The sequence below is a fragment of the Arachis ipaensis genome, chromosome B4 (assembly GCF_059453495.1).
Source record: "Arachis ipaensis isolate K30076 ecotype BB chromosome B4, ASM5945349v1, whole genome shotgun sequence".
Lineage (NCBI taxonomy): Eukaryota > Viridiplantae > Streptophyta > Magnoliopsida > Fabales > Fabaceae > Arachis > Arachis ipaensis.
This window is the reverse complement of record NC_142439.1, coordinates 23,455,354-23,472,794: the sequence shown is the minus strand read 5'-3', so window position 1 is coordinate 23,472,794 and position 17,441 is coordinate 23,455,354. Positions and strand designations below refer to the sequence as shown.

Sequence of the window (17,441 nt, the reverse complement as noted above, 5' to 3'; positions counted from 1 at the left end):
CAAAATGGGCACCAACCTGGCGCTGAACGCCCAGAGTTGTGTGCAAGGGCATTTTGCATGCCTAAATTGGTGCAGGGATGTAAATGCCTTGACACCCCAAGATCTGTGGACCCCACAGGATCCCCACCTACCTTCACTCACTCTCTTCTCTCTTCTCAATCATCCTCTATTCCCAATAAACACTCATCCCTTCTGTCTTCCATTTACCACTCACACCCATACACCCACTTACCTTCAAAAATTCAACATCTCTTCCTCACCCAATCCCACCCATATGGCCGAATACACACAGCCATCCATCTCCTCCATATCCTCTTCTTCTTCTATTCTTTCTTCTTTTGCTCGAGGGCGAGCAACATTCTAAGTTTGGTGTGGTAAAAGCATAGCTTTTTTGTTTTTCCATAACCATTGATGGCACCTAAGGCCAGAGAAACCTCTAGAAAGAGGAAAGGGAAGACAAAAGCTTCCATCAAGGGTCTATAGCTCAGTGGTAGAACATTTGACTGCAAATCAAGAGATCCCTGAGATACCTCAGGGGATACATTTTCTTCCACACAATTATTGGAAGCAACTAAAGGGTGGAACATCAAGAGCACTCCATCATCCTTCATGAAATCAGAGAAGATCTAAAAGCAATGAAGGAGGAGCAGCAAAGACAAGGAAGAGACATAGAAGAGCTCAAGGACATCATTAAGGTGGACTCATTCCTTGTTCTTACTTTCTCTGTTTTTCATTTTCTATGTTATGTGCTTATCTATATTTGTGTCTTCATTACATGATCATTAGTAGTAGTAACTATGTCTTAAAGTTATGAATGTCCTATGAATCCATCACCTCTCTTAAATAAAAACTGTTTTAATTCAAAAGAACAAGAAGTACATGAGTTTCGAATTTATCCTTGAACTTAGTTTAATTATATTGATGTGGTGACAATGCTTCCTGTTTTCTGAATGTATGCTTGAACAGTGCATATGTCTTTTGAAGTTGTTGTTTAAGAATGTTAAATATGTTGGCTCTTGAAAGAATGATGACTAGGAGACATGTTATTTGATAATCTGAAAAATCATAAAAATGATTCTTGAAGCAAGAAAAAGCAGCAAAGAACAAAGCTTGCAGAGAAAAAAAAAATAGGCGAAAAAAAATAGAAAGAAAAAGAAAAAGCAAGCAGAAAAAGCCAAAGCTCTTAAAACCAAGAGGCAAGAGCAAAAAGCCAATAACCCTTAAAACCAAAAGGCAAGGGCAAATAAAAAGGATCCCAAGGCTTTGAGCATCAGTGGATAGGAGGGCCTAAAGGAATAAAATCCTGGTCTAAGCGGCTAAACCAAGCTGTCCCTAACCATGTGCTTGTGGCGTGTAGGTGTCAAGTGAAAACTTGAGACTGAGCGGTTAAAGTCAAGGTCCAAAGCAAAAAAAGAGTGTGCTTAAGAACCCTGGACACCTCTAATTGGGGACTTTAGCAAAGCTGAGTCACAATCTGAATAGGTTCACCCAATTATGTGTCTGTGGCATTTATGTATCCGGTGGTAATACTGGAAAACAAAGTGCTTAGGGCCACGGCCAAGACTCATAAAGAAGCTGTGTTCAAGAATCATCATACTGAACTAGGAGAGTCAATAACACTATTCGAAATCTGAGGTTCCTATAGATGCCAATCATTCTAAACCTTAATGGATAAAGTGAGATGCCAAAACTATTCAAGAGGCAAAAAAGCTATAAGTCCCGCTCATATGATTGAAGCTCTGTTTCATTGATAGTTTGGAATTTATAGTATATTATCTTCTTTTTATCCTATTTGATTTTTAGTTGCTTGGGGACAAGCAACAATTTAAGTTTGGTGTTGTGATGAGCGGATAATTTATACGCTTTTTGACATTGTTTTTAGTATGTTTTTAGTAGGATCTAGTTACTTTTAGGGATGTTTTCATTAGTTTTTATGTTAAATTCACATTTTTGGACTTTACTATGAGTTTGTGTGTTTTTCTGTGATTTCAGGTATTTTCTGGCTGAAATTGAGGGACTTGAGCAGAAATCAGATTCAGAGGTTGAAAAAGGACTGCTGATGCTGTTGGATTCTGACCTCCCTGCACTCAAAGTGGATTTTCTGGAGCTACAGAACTCGAAAGGGCGCGCTTCCAATTGCGTTGGAAAGTAGACATCCAGGGCTTTCCAGCAATATATAATAGTCCATACTTTGGCCAAGAATTGACGACGTAAACTGGCGTTCAACGCCAGCCTTCTGCCCAAATCTGGCGTCCAGTGCCAGAAAAGGATCCAAAACCAGAGTTGAACGCCCAAACTGGCACAAAAACTGGCATTCAACTCCACAAATGGCCTCTGCACGTGCAACACTTAAGCTCAGCCCAAACACACACCAAGTGGGCCCCGGAAGTGGATTTATGCATCAATTACTTACTCATGTAAACCCTAGTGACTAGTTTATTATAAATAGGACCTTTTACTATTGTATTAGGCATCTTTGATCAGTTATATGCTATCTTAGATCACAATAGGGGGCTGGCCATCTCGGCCATGCCTGGACCTTCACTTATGTATTTTCATACGGTAGAGTTTCTACACTCCATAGATTAAGGTGTGGAGCTCTGCTGTTCCTCAAAGATTAATGCAAAGTACTACTGTTTTCTACTCAATTCTTCTTATTTCGCTTCTAAGATATCCATTCGCACCCAAGAACGTTATGAAGGTGATGATTATGTGTGACGCTCATCATCCTTCACCCTTATGAACGCGTGCCTGACAAACACTTCCGTTCTACATGAAATAAGCTAGAATGAATATCTCTTAGATCTCTTAACCGGAATCTTCGTGGCGTAAGCTAGAATGATGGCGGCATTCAAGAGAATCCGGAAAGTCTAAACCTTGTCTGTGGTATTCCGAGTAGGATTCAATGATTGAATGACTGTGACGAGCTCCTAACTCGCGATTGCAGGGCGTTAGTGACAGACGCAAAAGGATAGTAAATCCTATTCCAGCATGATCGAGAACCGACAGATGAATAGCCGTGCCGTGACAGGGTGCGTGAGCATATTATTCACTGAGAGGATAAGATGAAGCCATTGACAAGGGTGATGCCTCCAGACGATTAGCCGTGCCGTGACAGGGCATTGGATCATTTTCCCGTGAGATGACCGAAAGTAGCCATTGACAGTGGTGATGTATCACATAAAGCCAGCCATGGAAAGGAGTAAGACTGATTGGATGAAGATAGCAGGAAAGCAGAGGTTCAGAGGAACGAAAAGCATCTCCATTCGCTTATCTGAAATTCCTACCAATGAATTACATAAGTATCTCTATCCCTATTTTATTATATAATATTCGAAAACACCATTATCACTTTATATCTGCCTGACTGAGATTTACAAGGTGACCATAGCTTGCTTCATACCAACAATCTCCGTGGGATTCGACCCTTACTCACGTAAGGTATTACTTGGACGACCCAGTGCACTTGCTGGTTAGTTGTATCGAAGTTGTGACAATTATGAATTAAGATCAGAGCACCAAGCTTTGGAGCCATTACCAGGATTTGTTCGAGCCTGGAGATCACAATTTCGTGCACCACTTCCTCGGCCCCGTCGGCAATGGAGTCCTCCAACTCGGCATAAGCATTCCTAGCATTCAACAAGTCCTTCCTCACCTCTACAAGATCCGTGAACAGGCTCGAATAATTCTCCTGCGCCTTCAACCTTAGGCCCTCCTCCATGTTACACTGAGCCTGCAACTTCTTTTCCCTCTCCTGGAGGCCATCCCTCTCTTCCTTCAATTTGGCGACCTCTTCCCTCAGAAACTTCTCCTGCCCTTGATATAAGAGAGGCCTCCCCTCCAACTCTTCAACCCTCGAGGTTGAACCCAGAGAGCTAAGAGGAGTTTTCTCAAACATATCAAGGAACTTTGTACAAACCCCCGCCGCCCTGATACTCTCCTGAGCCAGAATAGTGAGGTGGTTCCAAACAGAAACATCATCCATACCTATACGGGTATGAGGATAGATGTATTTCCGGACAAACTGAGGTGCATCCACCTTAGCCTCACCTTCAAAAGAAGAGCTAGACTCTAAAGTCTTGCGCTTCTTCTTCTCTGGTTCAGGGGAAGATTGGGGGGGACGGGACGGCTGAGAAGAAGCCGAGGAGGAAATAACGATAGGTCGGGAAGGGGTCCCTAAATTTTGGGAAGAAGGGGGAGGAGGAAGAAGAGGAGAGCTAGTTACCCTGGCGCCGCCAGTCCTGGCACGGGACCTTGCCTTGGCCTCCTGGACTCTCTGGTAAGACTCTCTAGAATTCTTCTTCACCATCTCTGTAAAAAACAATTAGTAGTCAGAAAAACAAGTCGGAGGAAACGAAGTCGGAAAACATAAACAAATCAAAGACTACCTAATTGTGTTTGGACGAAAGTCGGACCCCCCTGGAGAAATTTTTTGGTATCCAAATAGGGAGCCTCCCCCACACTTCTCGGAGGAACCCCACAATGGATGCCTCCACTTCATCCAAGTCATCCAAACCATATTTCTCACAGGGGGAGGCCTCCAACCAGTACAGAGGAAAGCGAGGAGAAGATCTCTCATCCAAGAAAAAGGGGTGGTGACCCTCTACGGCTTGAACTTTGAAAAAGTAACTCTTGAAGTCATGAAAAGATTCATCAAAAAGGGTGAAGACTCTCCGACCTTGTATAGCTCGGAAAGACACCCATTGTTGCTTGTTATTTTTCCCACTAATGGGCTTGGTCATATGAAAAAGGAAAAAAAAATCCTCAAGGAAGTCGGAAAGTCTAAAGCGTGGCTGATAAACTGGTAGATTTTCAGAAAACCCCAGGAATTGGGGTGAAGTTGGTTAGGAGCAACACGGCAGTGACGCAAGACAGCCATTTCGAAGTTAGAAAATGGAAGAAAAACACCCAAACGGGTCACCATGCTCTCATACATGTAGAAGAAATGAGGGGCCGTCTCAGTAGCCCTCCCGAAGCAAACCCGGTCTTCCGGACCCGGGACCACCAATTCATACTTCGGCTCATCCTCCTCAGAAGTACAAATTCTGTGGTGAGTGCGAAGATTGGTAATAAATTCGATATCAACCAAATGTTCCTCTCCTAAAATAGTGACATCGACCCATTGAGCAAGAGTTTCTATGGAAGACATTTTTCTTTTCCTAAAAAGGATTAGTGAGACCTACAAAGGAAAAAAGAAAAAGATCAAGAACATGGTCTCTAAGGGGCATGGAATCAAACAGACGCCTACAAGTCTCTCTCTAAAAAAGTAAAAGCATGCAAACAGAAGCATTTCATAAAAGAGAAGAGGAAAAAAATGACTAACCTTTGTCTGGAAAGAAGGTAGAGGAAGATGAAAGCCTTCAAACAAAGAACGCCCCACGAACAGATAAGAAGGAAATTTGAAAAAACGCAGAAACGAAACAACGAAAGAGAGGGAAAGTATTTTTAAACACGTTAGGGGCATAATGGTAAAAACGGAAGCCGTCATTAATGGGCGCACCGTTACCAAGGCAATTAATCCCTACGCGAACCTCTAACAGACGCGACGTTTAATTAGACGTAACTGTGAAAATCAAAAGTCACAAAAGATCACGTCGGTTCCCTCACAGGTCGGCTACGACCCCGAGTAGAATACTCGAACCCAAGTCTCAAAAGAAATTGGGCTCGAGTAGGGGCACTGTTCATACCCTGGCCCAATGATAAGGCCCAGGTCCAAATGAAAGGCCCAATCCAAAGGATTGAACCTCACCCTACACCGACCTTCTCCCTATGAAGTCGGTTCTTACCATGACTTACCCTAAAGAAGTCTGGGACGAGGATTAGCTGGCAGATAAGCACTCAGTCAAATGAGTAACTGCCCCTAAAATCTCTCTACCCACTTCCAGGAGCCATATCTCAACTTCCCTAAGATAAAGGGACGGTTATCCACCTTAAATGGCGGAACTACTCCAACGGTGGTTATGGGTTCACCACTATAAATACCCTTAAATTCCTCAGGTATCTCATAAGCCCAATACTCTCTAGACCTGTTTTGCTCCCTTTGCTGACTTTGGCATCGGAGTGTCTTTGCAGGTATCACCCCCCATTCTCTCACACTGAAGTCGGACGGGAACCTTGGGTCACTAACCCATTCGGATACTTCCTCATTCAGACGATTGGGCCAGCCAAACTAATTCAACCCATTAATCTCCAATTACCCATCGTAACAAAAACTAAATTCTGTTATGATTTGTTGTGTATATCTTTTAAATAGTTATTCATATATTATTATAAAAAATTTTATCAAATATATGTCGTTCATTAAATACAAATTTTTTTATTTATAAAAAATAAAATAATTATTGATTATACTTGTCACACTTTAAAATCATTCAAAAATTTATTTACGTTTGTGTCTTTAAGAGTTATCTTTTTGAATAACATAAATTTTAAAATATCATTTCAGTAGTTTAGCTAGGCTGTCACAAAATAAAATTGCGAAAAATACTCATAAATGTTTTAACTTACTAATACCTTGAACCATACTAACTGAAGGCACATTTGGAGAGCTGCTCCAGATACCAATTCAAGTTGACTTTCCGGTGCTCTTTTTGCAGCCAAATGCAACAGAGTATTTCCTTCTGTGTCCGTCATAGTTGCTATGATGTCCTTTTGAGATCCAATCTCTTGAATGAGACTGTAGATGCTTGCATGGAGATTCGTAACTGCTACGTGAATTATAGTTTGGTCTCTGCTATCCATTTCCAATATCAAGCTTGGATACGCATTAATAAGCTCTGATAAGAATCCAAAGTTACCAACTTTTGCAGCATCAAATAACAAATGAGAAGGGTTTCTTATGAATTCGAATATCTCATTTTTTGAAGAACTCTTGAAGATAAACGTCTGCCACAGAAATTTAACTAGCTGAAAAATCACTTGTCGCTTCATGCCTGTGATATAAAGTGATGTTGTTCAAAATAACAACATTCGTAAAACAACACTGGAACCTATGTATCTACATTGTCGTAATTAAATTGTCAATGTTTATAAGGATTTACCAGGGTTGAATAATGGGGTCTTGGTGTTCTAAACCTTGACAACAAGATTCCAAGGAGCTTCTAGCTAATAGATGCAGAGCTGTTTCTTCGTTCTCGTCCCTTGTAAAAGCTATTTGGTTTTCTTTCGCCATTTTTAAGGCTAAACCTGCAAAATTATTGATGAATTTTGAAAATTCAAATGCAATTTTACGACCACGGATTTTTTAAAAAAAAAATGACATCAGCAAAGAATTAAAAAAAATGAAAATAAGCACTTTATAATTAAAAAATCTACTTACTTAGAAGTTCAGATTTTAAATTAATATAATTTCACTTCTTTTTTCGCCTTCTAATACGTAATTAAAAGCTTATATTTTTGTCTTCAGAAACTCATAAAACAAGTTTTAAAAGTAAATTATTAAAATTTGAGCACCAATAAACCTAACTTGATATCTATTATAAATTGGGTGAGTTAGTTTAACAAAATTAATCAACGATCCATCTATTTTGATTGGCGTGCAAATATTTCATTGTAAAAGTGATAATTTATTCTTTTAATTATATTAGATATACACTAAAATTAATCATTAAAATCAACTATTAGTATAAAATACATATTAAAATATAAAATATGTATTAAAAATAAATTAAATTATATATATTTATACATAAATATATAATAGCTTATTTTTTGTGTGTATTAAAGATATACTTATTTATGTTACCTCTTCTAATCAATTTAAATTTTTAGGAAAAATAATATCATGACATAGTATTAGAGCATAAGATAAATAAAATAAGAAAAGAATGTCTATATAAAAATCAAACAAACAAAAAAACCTCTTATTTAAAAGAGCATATTAAAGATATAACTATTCATATTATTTTTTTCAATGGACTTAAACTTTAGAAGAAATAGTATCATAATTGTGTGTACATTATATTTTTGTTATTTTTTATTAATAAAAAAGAGTAAAAGACTGTGTACTCCAAAAATTAACTACACACTTTTCAATACTTGTCTTCTAAGATATATTTTATGGTGGATACTACAATGAAGACTTTATAATTGTCTTTCATATGAAAATATTCCCTTTTGACCTTTGAATGATGGATTGTATGGTTAGATTTTGATATTTATAAAAATATTGTCTTTATTTAAAGTGTAGCTAAATAAATAAATCACACTTTTAAACAAAGCATTTTCATAAAAAGATGTTTTTGCCATCTTCATTTAAATCGTTGCTATATTTTATGCCAACAGACTAATCTAATATTTTTTTCATGCAAGTTTATTAATAGGCCATAGGCAGAGTCAGGTATATTTAGTTTCACAAAAGCATTAAAAATGTAATTTGAAACAATCCGTTAAAGTTTCAAAAATATTGATCTAAATGCATAGAAGATGATGGTGATGCATACCATAGTTGCCAGTGTTGATACAAGTGAAGAACAATAGTTGCAAGTCATCTTCTCTCTCTCTCTCTCTCTTAAGAAATAGTAGGACAAGAGAGAAAAATTAGAGAGAGAGATGTTAGAGAGAGAGAGGTAGAGAGAGAGTGTGGGTGGGAAACACTGAGAGGGGTAGCTATAGGAATCAGGTTAAGGATCCTAGGGTTTGGAACAGAGAAGAGTATCGTCGATTGAAAAATGAATCGTTCTCGATTTTCTTGGATAATCTACCAGAAGACATCTCGAAGAGAGAATTGTATCAGTTGTTCAAGTGGACTGGCCGCATAAATGACATATACCTCTCACGGAAATAAAAAAAGGGTACGATCTACATGTTTGCGTTCATACGCTACACTACAAAGGGAGGAGCTTTGAAAGCTATAACAAAAATGAATCGTATGAAGCTGAGAGGAAAGGAGGTGTTTGTTGGAGAAGCAAAGTACAGGAGATCTGTGGTTACGAAAGACATGAAGAAGATACAGATAGCAGATGACAACCGAAATGACATGATCCGCCAACCGCTGCGAGAAAGTAAGCCTGTTCAGATAACCTCATCTAGCTGCCCTGAAGAGGTATCCAAAGGGAAAAAGAACCAAGATCCACATGGAAATGGGTGGACAAAGAAACTGGAAGTGGCTGTGGCGAAGGAAAATCTAGACTGGCTACAGAAAAGTCTTATAGGTGGTACGACGAAGGCCATTGACTTTAGGTCACTAGAGGGCATGGTTAAGAAGATGTTCCCTCAAGTAGTTCAAGTTCGTGAAATGGGAGCGTATAAAGCAATGTTGACCTTCGACAGTCTGCTGAACGCTGAAGAGACGTACACGTTTAAAATGAATAGCCTACTGCAGCTGTTTCATAGCGTATGGAGGTGGGATGAATCAGAAAGAAGTGAATCTCGCAGGGTGTGGTTAAAGTGCTTTGGGATTCCGCTTCATGTTTAGTCTGTGGATACCTTTAGGTCGATAGGAGGTCTGTGGGGGGAGGTGGTCGGGTGTGATAAAGCAACGGAATCATGCTCTTCGTTCAGTGTCGGACGGGTCCTAATTGATACCTGTGCTATGGATGTAATCAATGAATGGGTTCATATCACAATAGGCACTAGTGGATTCGATGTTTTGGTAAAAGAGGTGGGTAAGGAAGTTTATGGTTCGCATTGTAACATGAACAACGTGGCAGATGGTATACAAAGACGCGATTACTGGGATTATGCAACAACAAAGGTTGGTGATGATATAGATACAACGTCTGTAACGTCAACAAAGCTGATAAGTTATGATGATCAGGCTGCAGAAGTTGCTATGAAGGTGCTAAGGGAGGAGGTTGAAGATGAGGGTAGACTTGTAATTTCAGAATTAATTTTGAACGAGTGGAGTTATGACAATTTAATACAGAATCAAAGTAAAACGGTAACACACCAGTCTCTTAATGAAGTGAATAAAGGTTTGGCAGCTTCGGCGGGATTTGATGATTGCAACGAAGAGGATTCTGAGGCCACCTTACCGTGGAACTATAGTGGACCACATATTGGGCTGGGTAAGGGGGTTAGTTTGGTTAACTCCAATGTAAGGGGCTTGGTAAACTTTGCAGACAGCTATGGTTTGGGCCAAGAAGGCCCAAGATCACAACCAGCAATGATAACAAGTCCACAACGCAAGAAGGGCGCTGGTGGACCTCCTGGGCTGGATCCATGCATGCTGATTCGGGTCGGTGGGTTCCAAGGAGAACAGGGCGGGTCTGGTTATGCTTCTATGACACCAAGGTGTTCCCGTGTGTGGAGGGGCGAGGGCAGTTCATCGCGCCAGGAAGTCACCGGCGATGAAGGCCGACGAGGGGACCTGGCGGTGATTAGGGAGTCGGATCAGGCGCGTCATTGGGTGATCGACGAACCCACGCTGAAAGCCAGAAACACCTACGGAGAAGTGCGAAGTCCCGTGGAGGGGGAAGAAGCCTTCGACCGATCTGCTGGAGGGGGTCCGAGGATGCCTGGCCCTGTCGACGGCGGGGATGAAGCTAGAGGATGCCGATCGGTGATGGTGGTGGACCGCGTGAGAGAGGGGGCAGTGGATGCGATCGTGTTCGACAAGATTACAAACGAACCTGAGGAAGATACTGCCTTCGGGTTTCACGGGGAAAAAATGGCTACTGTTGGTAATGAAGTTAGTGGTATTGGCTCCATAGAAGACATTAATCTCACTGATCAGAATGTTAGCAAGAGTGCCGGTGACAGACATAACCAACCGGGGGAAGAAGGCCACGCGATTTCTGATGAGGGCAGTGGCACTGAGGCCCCAAGCCTGGATGAGCAGGAGACGGAAAATAAGAAGACCTGGGAACTAGCCAAGGAATCAGGAGCAGTGCTGTATGATGAAGAGGATGACATTATGGCTATTCTCCAAGAACAGAATGAAGATATCACTCGGAAAAAGAGGTTAGCAAAACAGAAAGCTAAAGCAAGGCGGAGCAGGCCAAAATCTCACAAAAAGTTGTGTAATTATATTGTAAAATGACTATAGGATCATGGAATGTTAGGGGGTTAAGGGGGGATGGGAAGATGAGGATGGTGAAGGCCCTAAAGAGAAAATATAGATTGAACATGTTAGGCCTGGTAGAGACTAAAAGACAGATTATAACAAGATTTGATGTTTTGAAAATTTGCGAGAATGGCTGTGCAGGGTGGGAGTATGTGGGGTCTGGTGGTGCATCTGGTGGGCTACTGTTAGTGTGGGATGATGGTTTTTTTAAATTGCGTAATTACCATAAAGGAGAGAGGTGGTTGTGTGTTGAAGGGAGCTTGTTGAATAATAATGTTGATTGTGCTTTTTTCTTAGTTTATGGTGCACATTCTAGAAATGAAAAACTTATTGTGTGGGAGGAATTGAGTTACATAACTGGTTTGTGCCAAGACCCCTGCTGCTTTTTTGGGGACTTTAATGAGATTGTACAGGTGGAGGAAAGACAAGGCACAGATACGTTAACTCCATCGGCGGAAGATTTCAAGGATTGGATATCTGACATGGGATTGGAGGACTTGCCGATCACTGACCGTAAATTTACATGGTTCAGAGGACGTTCTTGTAGCCGCATCGATAGAGCCTTGGTCAGTTTGGAATGGCTTGAGGTGTTCCCGGAGACTCGCTTAAGAGGTGGGCCACGGGGATTGTCAGATCACTGCTCTATTATAGTGGAGGTCAACAGGCAAAGGGATGGCCCGAGACCGTTCAGAAGTCTAGATTCATGGTTCACTCATGAAGGCTTTATGAGATTGGTTAAAGAAGAATGGAGAGGGCTAGGCGACTTACAATTCACTGATAAATTAAAGGCTTTGACGGGTCCTTTGGGAAGGTGGCATAGGGCGAATTTTAGTGATATGGATAAGAAAATTGCGAAGTTTGAGGACGAGATCAAGAAGCTAAATGATATGGTGAGTAACGGGGTCTATGATGGAACGGTGGAGGCTAGAAGGAGAGCCTTAGTTGTGTGCTGCGAGAAATGGTATGTGAGAAAAGAACTACATTGGAAGCAACTATCAAGGTCGAAGCACGCTAAGGACATGGATAAAAATACCAGATATTTTCACAACTTAGCTTCTGCGAGAAGAAGGAAAAACAGGATTGATGAGCTGGTTATTAATGGACGATTGATAAAGAATCAAGCTAGGATTAAGGTTGCCATCAACAGTTTTTACAAAAACTTATATCATCAAGAGAGGTCGCCCAGGATAGGTTTCAGAGATGGTCTGGTGAATGTGATATGCGAGGAAGATGCTTTGGCATTAGAGCTACAACCGACACCTCAGGAGATTAGGGAGGCAGTGTGGGATTGTGATTCCTCCAAGGCTCCAGGATGTGATGGATACAACATGAACTTCATAAATAAGTGCTGGGATGAAATTGGTGCTGAATTCACGGCAGCGGTATTGGACTTTTTCCAATCCTCCAAGTTACCGGCAGATGCTAATGTTACCTGGGTGGCACTGGCCCCCAAGTTTACTGGAGCCAAAGAAATCAAAGATTTGTGGCCAATCAGCATGGTGGGGTGTGTGTATAAAGTGATCTCGAAGCTGTTGGTTAGGAGAATGCGGGGAGTTATGCCAGGTCTAGTGGGCGAGACACAGACTGCTTTTGTCAAAGGCCGGAAGATCCATGATGGGGCCCTAATAGCGTGTGAAACTGTCCAGTGGTTCAAACTAAGGAAAAAGGAAGCGGCAATTGTTAAGTTAGATTTTCAGAAAGTATATGATAGGGTCATGTGGAGCTTTGTGGATCTTGTTCTGCAAAAGATGGGGTTTGGAGGAAGGTGGAGGGGCTGGGTTATGGAATGCATCAGTACGTGTTCTATGTCAGTGTTGGTAAACGGATCGCCTTCTAAGCCGTTCAAGATGGAAAGGGGTTTGAGACAAGGTGATCCTTTGTCCCCCTTTTTATTTGTTCTTGTTGTGGATGTCCTGCACAGGATGATTGGAGAGGCTGTTAGGAATGGTCGTATATCGCCGTTGTTGGTTGGGAGAGATCATATCGAGTTGTCACATCTTCAGTTTGCAGATGATACGGTTTTGTTTTGCCCACCTGAGGAAGAAACCATTAAAAACTACAAGAGGCTACTACGGTGTTTTGAGTTGATGTCGGGCTTAAGTATCAATTTTGATAAATCTAGCTTGATTCCTATTAACTGTAATGAGCTGTGGGTACGGCGTATGTGCAGGGTGTTGGGGTGTAAGGAAGCAACTCTTCCAGTAAAATACCTGGGAATCTCGCTTGGAGCAAATCCAAAGTTGGTTAAGACTTAGAAGCCAATTATAGACAAAGTGGAGGAAAAGCTTAGCCTCTGGAAAGCCAAGGTCCTCAACAAAGCTGGAAAGTTGGTGCTTATCAAATCTGTGCTGAATAGCCTCCCAGTGTATTATCTGAGCTTATATAAGATGCCTAAGGCGGTAGCGGAGAAATTGATCTCCTTACAGAGAAGATTCCTATGGAGTAAGGAGGATGGGAGGAATGGTATGGCTACGGTCAAGTGGGAGGTGGTGCAGGCACCTAAAAGGTTAGGAGGCCTAGAAGTTGGAGATGCTAAGATCTGGAACACAGCTCTTCTGTTTAAGTGGTGGTGGCGCTTTTCTAAGGAGGAATGTCTGTTATGGAAGAAGGTGGTCTGTTCCTATAATAATCTGAATCCAACTGTGTCTTTGTCCACCCAAGAATTACCCGTGCGGGGGGGAGGGGGCGTGGAGGGATATTTGTCAGTTACAGTTCACGAGTCAAGAACTGAGGCAGAAGATGATTGATGGGTTGTCTATGGAGGTTGGAGACGGCAGAGATACTCGCTCCTGGGAGGATGTCTGGCTACTTGGAGGGTTGTTGAAAGATCGATTTCCTAGACTTTACTCTGTTTCAAACCAAGTAGGATCAGTGATAGGGGATTGTGGGTTTTGGGATGGGTTAGAGCGGATATGGAGCTTCCAATGGCGACGACAATTGTTCTAATGGGAGTTGGATCTTGTGAACCAGCTTCTTGATGAGTTAAGGCTGGTTAGACTTGCATATGACAGACAGGACAAAATTGTGTGGAAATATGATAAACAAGGTGTTTTTACAACTAACTCATTTGTGCAGGTAATGCAGGCGGACATGGTCCCGGAGGAGATCACAAGCTATAGCTTTACAAGTACTATCTGGAAAGGACTTGTGCCACCAAGAGTGGAGGTGTTTGTTTAGTTTGCATTGACTGGCAGAATCAGTACGAAGGAGAGACTGAGTCGACTTGGAGTTATTAACCAACAAGATACCTTATGTGTGTTATGCAATAATTGTGTTGAGTCTGGTCACCACTTGCTTCTAGGATGTAGCTTTTCTTAGCAGGTATGGTGCGCATGGCTATCATATGCTGGTAGATTATGGTCTTGTCCGGGCTCGTTGAAGGAACATTTCCTAAATTGGACTGAGGTCACAGCTAGAAGGACGGATCGTAAGGCATGGATGGTGAGCTTCTGTGCGATTATCTGAAATTTGTGGTTGGAAAGAAATAGAAGACTATTTCAGAACAAGAGTAAAGGAGTGGAGGAGATTGTTGACATGTACTCTCTGAACTACAAGGAGTGGCTAGGTGCAAATCCCTTTGGTTGTTGATGGCAATGCCAGAGATAACATGGGGATATAAGTTCTTGTTGTGTTGATGCTTGCCTTTTATCTTCCGTTTTGTATTGCTCCACTTCACGTGTTGAGCTTCCCTTTCAAAAAAAAAAAGTCATCTTCTCTTAAAACTCGTTTGGTCATGTTATAAAGAAACAGAGTCATGACACATCTTCCTTGCAGTGCAGCTAACTGAACAGGGGCAGCTCCAAGCCCTCCTCTAATCTCCGCCAACTCAGAATCCATTTCCAGCATTAAGTTAACAACCGCCATGTTCCCAGTCGCAGCGGCGAAACAGAACGCGGTGTTTCCCTTCTAATCTCGCAAAGACAAATGCTTAACCTCTAATAATTGTAATAGCTCCTGCACAAAGTGAGTGTGCCTTGCATCTTCACCTGCACCTGCTGCGATATGAAGCACTGTAGACAACCCGCTTGCTACGACTGCATATTTCAACCTATCATCTTTAGCTATGATGACCTTGGCTTCTTCCCAGTTGCCTTCCAGTGCATGCTTGTAAAGGGGAACACACAGGTTGAAGAAACCTTTCATTGCTTCCCCTTCACAAAGTCAAAATGAAAACAGAGCAATTTCTTAGATACACAAAGGTTTACAGTAAGGGAAGTTCTATGGTGACATTGGTTTTGGTGGCTAAATGTGGCATAAATTTGACCAACAAATAAAATATTGACATATAGCAAAAAAATTAAATCTAAAATAAAAATGATTCTCTCTCTTGTAATTTTTTATGATTATTTTTATCAAAATAATTTTTTATAATTATTTTCATAATTATAAAAAATAATTTTAAGAAAATAATACCAAAATAATTTTATAATTATATTTATAATTATTATTTTATTATTATTATTTTTATTTTTTTAAAATAATTTTTATAATTTTTTTTACTAAAATAATTTTTTATTATTATTTTTATTTTTTAATTATTTTTATTATTATTATTTTTAGTAATTTCTAAAAAATAACACCAAAATTATTTTTTAATTACTTTTATTATTATTTTTATTTCTAAAAAATAATTTTTTATAATTATTTTTTTTATAAAACTAACACTAAAATGATATTCTCTCTCTTGGTGTTAGTTTAAAAATAATCATAAAAAATTATAAGAGAAAGAATATTATTTTGGTTTTAGTTTTCCAAAATTACAAAAAGAAAAAATAATAATAAAAAAATTTATTTTGATAAAAAAATAATAATAAAAATAATTAAAAAAATAATTTTGGTATTATTTTTAGAAATTATTAAATATAATAATAATAAAAATAATTATAAAATAAAAAAATTATAAAAAAATTATTTTAGTAAAAATAATTATAAAAAATTATTTTTTAAAAATAAAAACAATAATAAAATAATAATTAAAAATATAATTAAAAAATTGTTTTAATATTTTTTTAAATTATTTTTATAATTACAAAAAAATTATAAAAAATTATTTTGATAAAAGTAATTATAAGAAATTATAAGAAAGAGAAAATCATTTTAGTTTTAGATTTAATTTTTTTTGCCATGTGTCAATATTTTATTTGTTGGTCAAATTTATGCTACTTTTGGGCACCAAAACCAATGCCACCATAGAACTTCTCTTACAATATTGTGCGGAAAAAAATAGAAAATCAGCTCAAATTATTTTGTCAGAATAATTGTATAATTTTAAAAGTAATAAATTTACAATGAAGTATATTATATGTATAAAATTATAGATGTCAAATTAAATAAGATAATTTTAGTTATTGTTTCCATAATAATAAAATTTAAAACTCATTGACGCAGGGACGTCACTTGAATCACGAATCTTAGCGAGGTTAACAACTCCATTATTGTGAAAATAGCTATAAATTCACACCTCTCACTCTCAAAGAGTCTAGAGAAAAATAAGCACACAACTTATTTCATATTCAAATCAACTTCAACTCATAAGCAAAAGGGGTACATATGCATATTTATACTAGTAGGGGACGCGGAACCTTCGTGACTCGGACGATGTGGGACTAACTTATAACACAATATAATAATATATACTAAACTAGATTACTTTAGCTAACGACATAAATATAAAGATACATGCTCCTGCATCATTCTCCCTGAGTTGAAAAGGGCTCCTGCATTATCCTCTCTTGGTTGAAAAAGGTTCATCTTGTATCAGCGAAAAATTCCATTGGTGAGTACATTTGTTCTTTAAAGATGTGAAAAGGCACGGCTCAACTTGATTTTTTTTACCATCTACATGTCATCATGAAGTTAAAACGATCTTTTTGCCATCTTTGATAAAAGAGTATGTATTTTTGAAACCATCATGAATAGCTCGACGATCATATTGTCAAAAACATCTTAACAGTAAGTGACACGCATCCATCGGGATGATATCACACCACACTTTATCCTTGTATTTGCTTCCCATAGAAAATTGGACTAAACATCGCTTTGTGACTTTAACTTCATTCTCCTTTTTTAACCAATGCAACTTGTAAGGATGAGGATGTAACTTGGTTGGAAGCTTCACTTTGTTTACCATATAATTTGAGACAACATTCTCACAATTTTTTCTGTCTATGATGACCTTGCAAACCTTCTCTTCAACAGTACATCTTGTGTGAAAGATGTTAAACCGTTGCCAACTCTCGTCTTCTATTACCCTTGTAGTATTCAAGTTTCGACAAACTATTAAAGCTTCTCCGCAATCGGCTGGAACTTCTTCAATAGCATAGTCAACCTCACTTCCTCCTCTTGCTCCTGAATTAGTTTTTCATTAACTTCTTTATCGACAAGAGTGATAACCCTTCTGTTTGGACAATCAACAACAATATGCCCAAAACCTTGA

At 39.3% G+C, this 17,441-nt stretch overlaps 1 protein-coding gene across 1 annotated transcript in view; it reads right to left on the bottom strand.

The window, feature by feature from the left end:
- The window catches only part of LOC107636346 (uncharacterized), a 29,461-nt gene extending 14,313 nt beyond the window's left edge, over positions 1–15,148 (bottom strand). Inside the window, exons 1-4 of the mRNA XM_021122415.2 lie at positions 14,729–15,148; positions 8,442–8,502; positions 7,041–7,185; positions 6,514–6,932 (exon numbers count right to left, since the gene is read on the bottom strand). Coding sequence (XP_020978074.2) covers positions 6,514–6,930 — 417 coding nt within the window. The 5' untranslated portion in view covers positions 6,931–6,932; positions 7,041–7,185; positions 8,442–8,502; positions 14,729–15,148. The remainder of the gene's footprint in view (positions 1–6,513; positions 6,933–7,040; positions 7,186–8,441; positions 8,503–14,728) is intronic.
- Between the last annotated feature and the right edge of the window lie 2,293 nt (positions 15,149–17,441).